This window comes from Trypanosoma cruzi (genome assembly GCF_000209065.1).
Source record: "Trypanosoma cruzi strain CL Brener chromosome Unknown tcruzi_1047053504817, whole genome shotgun sequence".
NCBI classification, from domain to species: Eukaryota; Euglenozoa; class Kinetoplastea; order Trypanosomatida; family Trypanosomatidae; genus Trypanosoma; species Trypanosoma cruzi.
The window spans coordinates 1-5,057 of record NW_918586.1 but is presented as its reverse complement, the minus strand read 5'-3'; the positions used below and the strand labels follow the sequence as shown (position 1 = coordinate 5,057).

Here is a 5,057-nt window from a genome sequence, read left to right as displayed (position 1 = left end):
GCGCGGGAAAAGGAAAAGGCAGAGCGGGAGCTGGCAAGGCTCCGTCTGCAGGAGGAAGTTGCCGAGAAGCAAAAACGGCGGCTGACTCAGTTGCGAGAGAGGGAAGCACAGCGTGCGGCTCGGCGTGCGGCGGACTTAGCGGCACGACGCGAACAACTCAAGGCGGAAGAGGAAGCCACTCGGGCAGTCGCTCTGCAAAAACTTGACAACGAGCGACGCAGGGCGTCGTTAGAACAAGAACGGGCAGAGTACGAGGCAGAGAAGGAGCGTCTGGCGAAGGAACGGGAGGAGTACGAGCAGCGCGCAAAGGAGCGTGAGGTAAATATTCGCAAGAAGGAGATTGAAATAGAGCAACAGATACTTGCCGCGGAGCGCGATAGGAGGGAGCTGGAGTTAAGCCGGCTTGTGTCACACCAAAACCGACTGTTGTACCATGAACGTGTGGGTAGACCGCCACCACCCGAGTTGACGCACGAGGGAATGAGAAGAGGTGAGTGGTCTGGTAATGATCCATTTTCTTTGCCTGTTGCGACGCCGGAGGATAAGAATGTTGCATGGGGGAAACCCCAGGAAATAAACAACAACAATCCCCCAAACCAGCAATGGCAACTGAATCAGAAACAATCATACAGGCAGAGTGATGCCCGGCATCCGTCTGGCCCAATAAAAAGTGAAGAAAATGCCACTGCAAACGCCCAGTTTGAAGACTCATACCAGAACAGGCCACGACCGCCAAGGGCTGCCGAAAATGTGGTGAAAATGATGTTGCCTGGCAGGGATAATTTTGCGTTGGCTCATGGCGGTAATGACGTGTATAATGCGCGAGAAAATGCCATTGACAACCTGGTTTGCATGGGGAGGGACCTTGGCCTGGAGAACACGCTAGAGTTTGATAATAACAATACTTGTGTCATAAGTGTTGACGGGCAGTACAATTTAATAGTAACCTTTGATGCAACAACAGAGCGGCTCTATATTTATTCTACCCTCATGACAAACATTCCACACGACCCGGTTTTACGACTGCGTGTCTACGAGTTTTTGATGGAGGGAGCATTACTGGGGCGTGAAATGTGTGGCGGTGGCGTTGGGGCATCCATTAAGAATGACTTTATTCTTCTTTCTTCCAGCATATACTTGCCAACGAGTCTCCCCACAACCTTGAGCACTCTCGCACCCCAGTTTCTGTTTTCCCTCAATAAATGGCGAGAAAAACTGGGAGAGTTACTGAGCACTGTAGATATGCAAAAAATGACGAGTCCGAGTAAAAATGGACACAGTACTATAGAGGACACAAACGAATTGGACTCGAGGCACACGCCAGAGGAAAAAGCATCCCGCCGCATCGCTTCATCGACACGCAGCAGTAGAACCCACAGTACAGAGAGTGGGGCTGGTCGGCCAGTGATTGGCATAGAAGCTACGGATAGTGTCATGATTAATGGTGTTCCCTCCCGACATAACGGTGGTGTGTTGGTTGTGAATGTAGGAGGGCCTGCCGCGCTGGCTGGAATAAAACCACATGACTTTATTAAAAAAATAAATTACAAGCGCGTGACAAGTCTTCGGCAGTTCCAGCGCGAGGTGTCTCGTTTAATTGTGGGCAAAATGGTGCCCGTTGTTGTGGAGAGGAGCGAGGTGTTGCACACCATCTTTATCAGAGTGGGCTCAGCCTAATCATGCGTGCCTTTTTAATGTGTTTGTGCAATCACGCAAAACAAATTTCTTTTTTTTTTTTGCTTACGTATGCACGTGGTAGAGTATGTGGGGTTTAGATGGGGCTGTTATTTGTAGGGAAGGAAGCTTAGAGTTGGCATAGTTCTGCCCCACGATGAATGTATGCGTTTTCAAAGAGGGCTAACTTTCCTTATTTGATTTCCTTTGTTACTTTCTCTTTTTCTTTTTCTTTTTTTTTTCCCTCCTACTTTGTCTGTGTGTCTGCGTGTTCTTTCCCACTTTCTATTTGTTGGCCTATTCGAAGGTGGTCATTCCATTCTCTTCGTTGCCCACACACATATCGATGTTGCCTTGCGCACTTTCCCTGTTTTTTTTTTTTTTTTTTTTAGCGTCCAGTTGATTGCGTGGCTGTGGACGGGAATTATTGCGAGCGTTTGAGGTGTCAGGCCTAGCAATACAAATACATACATTTATATACATTTATATGACTAATCCCTTTTTTCCCCCCCCTTGTGGTTATTATTGTTCATGGCGTATGTATTTTTTGTTTGAATCCTCCTTTTTTTGTTTTCTTTTTTTTTTTTTGTGTGCGTGTGTCTGCGGCCGCACAACTCAACGAACGATTTTTTTTCTTTTTTTTTTTACTTGGCTTGTTCTGAGAGTCCGTAACGTGTGGTGTGTGGAAAAGTGGCGGCCACATGCTCACTTATTTTGGCTTACATGGAATTGCCGGGAGTCGTGAGGACAAAAGTTCCCTGGCATTGGAGAAGCTTGGGCGTGTCTTTGGTCGGGATTGCGGTGCCTTAGCGTTGTCGAGGGAGGAGGACAGTTATGCAGGAAGGGGCAAAAGAACGTCGACGGTTAGTGGAAAAAGTGTCTTCAGCGGCAAAGTTTCGTTTCGATGCTTATTGGGGGAATTCTTGAAAGCATCCACCTACACTATGGCGTTAAACCGATTTCTACTGCTTGCGGCCTTACTTGCCCTGCAGTCTGGTTCGCAATTGGTGTTGCAGCGGTATGAGGAACTTGTAAAGAATCACATAGTAGTGGTTCTTTTCATGAGCATGATTGTAGGGGCTGGGGGGAACGCAGGCAACCAGGCAGCGGTTTCGGCTATCACCGCTATTCTTGCGTCCCGTGAGTGCATTAATAGTAAGGGTCAGTTTCCACAAGGAAACACAGAAGACATTTCAGGAGAAAGTTTGGCACCGGAGAGACCTCGTTCCCCCTTGCTACTCAAACCATCTTATGCCCTTTCTTTTTTGCATTTGTCGAAATGGGATTCGTTTTTGATTTGTTTTCCATGTTTGGAACGTCTACAGAAAGTGTTGCTATGGGGTCGTCGGAAAAGATTGAATACAGATATTAGTAGCGCTGGTCGGGAAGTTCGTCGATCTGCGGTATTATCTCTCTGTTTCTTTTTGCGCTACGAGTTAATTGTGGCCTTCTGTTGTGGCTTTTTTCTTATGTGTATTGGAGCACTGAGGGTGATCTTTTTCCTCTGGTTTGATGGTGATAATGACCACAATGCGACATATTCCATTCGGTCGTCGAGTACTGCTTCCACTTTTCCAACAATAAAAGAGGGGGGGGGAACCGAGGTTTTGCACTTGTGATGGCGCTTTCCCTTTCTATCTTTCTCATTGTGTTTATCTCCGTTCTGGTTGGCGCAACATTACCACATGTATTGCATTACATAGATATCAATATTGAACATGCCGCACCGATTGTGCAGGTGTTAATGGATTTAGTGGGCACGTGGCTGTGCTGTGTGACGTGCAGTGCCTTTGTTTCCCATTGAACAATGGGGATGGGATCAAAAAAAAAAAAAAAAATAAATAAAGCGGATCGGTGAGGTTGAGTAAAATATGTGGAGAAGAAGAGAGATGTAAAGGAATTTGTTGCGTGGACGGTTCTTTACCGATGCATTTTTAAAGCTGCATGGGCACATTCTTCTTTTTTTTTTTTTTTCTTTTCTTTCTTTTCTTTTTTCCCCCCTCCAGTTCAGTGCGCAGCTGTTTCACGGTTTTTTTCCCCGGCCGTTTTTGGATACATCCGAGCCGATGTGCGTGTTTGCGACTGTCTTTCTTTTATTTTCTCTTTTTTTTTTTTTTATTATTTATTTATTTTTGTCTTTACTGATTTTTCTTGATGGCGATGGCGGGAGTGGTGCTCAGCGGATAATTGAGTGGAGGACGCACGCAAATGTACAAATATTTATATATTGATATTTACACATGCATATGTGCCTTGCCACGCTTTCCGAAAATTTTACTGCCCCCCTTTTTTTTTTTTTTTTATTTTTATTTTTTTCAATTTGTTTTATTTGTTTTTAGTGGAGAAATCAACTTGACACATCGATTTAGCTTTCATATTGCGGAGGGTGTGTGAAGTGGGAAAAAAAAGAAAAGAAAAGAAAAGAAAAGAAAAGAAAAAAAGAAAAAAAAGAAAAAAAAAAAGGAAGGAAGGAAAGAAAGAAAGAAGGAAGGAAGGGACATATATAAAAATGGTTTTTTCTGATTTTATTCGAATGCGGTCGCCCAATAAAGCGGCGGTTCATGGCTTCTTTGAGAGTGTGGCCGAGGGGGTTGCAAAGGGGAAAAGCGGGCCGGCGTACATGTGCGCTGCGTCTTCGCTCAATTCTGCCTTTCGCACGTCTACCAGTGGGACAGCCGATTTTGGTGTCACCCTCGATGACGAGGACGGCGGTTCTCTCGCAGCAGACTTTGGCACGCACGGGTCTTCTTTCTTCGCCTCTGGTGAGGTGGAAAATGGATACAGACAGAAGACGGAAGTCTCCCTTCCACTACCCAGAGAAGCAGATTTAAATACGCTACAGAAAACGCAGCAAGATCACAATGCAATGCCAATAACAACAGATAATATTTTACCGTTTTCACAAATGGCTTATACCGAACTCACAGTGAACGCTGCTGTGGACATTAGTCCAGCTCTTTTGACTTCTTTTCTTTCTTACACGGAGGAGTTGATCAAAACGGCAGGTACGAAATCTTCAACGCTTCGAGAAGAGGAAGAAGAGCGTTGCCATGTAGTTTCCGGAACTATGGACTTTGTCAAGGTGCGATTGTTTCCCTTGGAAAACTGTTTTTTGTTTTACACAGGAAAGGATTTGTTGCATCAGCCCAACACGTCCTCCGTGGTGCTATCATGGTTTTTGCAGCGTCACCACGAACTTGCCGCAACCATGATGTCGATGGGATTTAGTTTTCTTCTTGCTCTTGAGGAGCATCGGTTCTCGTGGAAAAAGGCGGCGGAGGTGCCACTGACGGCGTTGCAGTTACTATCCAACTACGCTCACACAGTGACATTCCGGGATGGGGTGAATGAATTTGAAACCCTCAGTGCACGCCAACATCTTT

At 45.7% G+C, this 5,057-nt stretch overlaps 2 protein-coding genes across 2 annotated transcripts, besides 11 other annotated features; both read left to right on the top strand.

Annotated features, from left to right (window-relative positions):
• Positions 1-1,677, top strand: Tc00.1047053504817.20 (uncharacterized protein; the record flags this gene model as incomplete). Its single annotated transcript, XM_798892.1, has 1 exon — positions 1-1,677. A coding segment is annotated over one exon (1,677 nt), but the record flags the coding sequence as incomplete, so codon positions are not given.
• Positions 1-4,484: a sequence feature (heterozygous, non-Esmeraldo-like haplotype).
• Positions 1,863-1,916: a sequence feature (A-rich).
• Positions 2,045-2,064: a microsatellite.
• Positions 2,237-2,262: a microsatellite.
• Positions 3,496-3,520: a sequence feature (AT_rich).
• Positions 3,628-3,669: a microsatellite.
• Positions 3,762-3,808: a sequence feature (A-rich).
• Positions 3,961-4,011: a sequence feature (A-rich).
• Positions 4,075-4,168: a sequence feature (T-rich).
• Positions 4,184-5,057, top strand: Tc00.1047053504817.9 (uncharacterized protein; the record flags this gene model as incomplete). The annotated part of the gene is made up of 1 exon (XM_798893.1): positions 4,184-5,057. A coding segment is annotated over one exon (874 nt), but the record flags the coding sequence as incomplete, so codon positions are not given.
• Positions 4,485-4,511: a sequence feature (haploid, Esmeraldo-like haplotype).
• Positions 4,512-5,057: a sequence feature (heterozygous, Esmeraldo-like haplotype).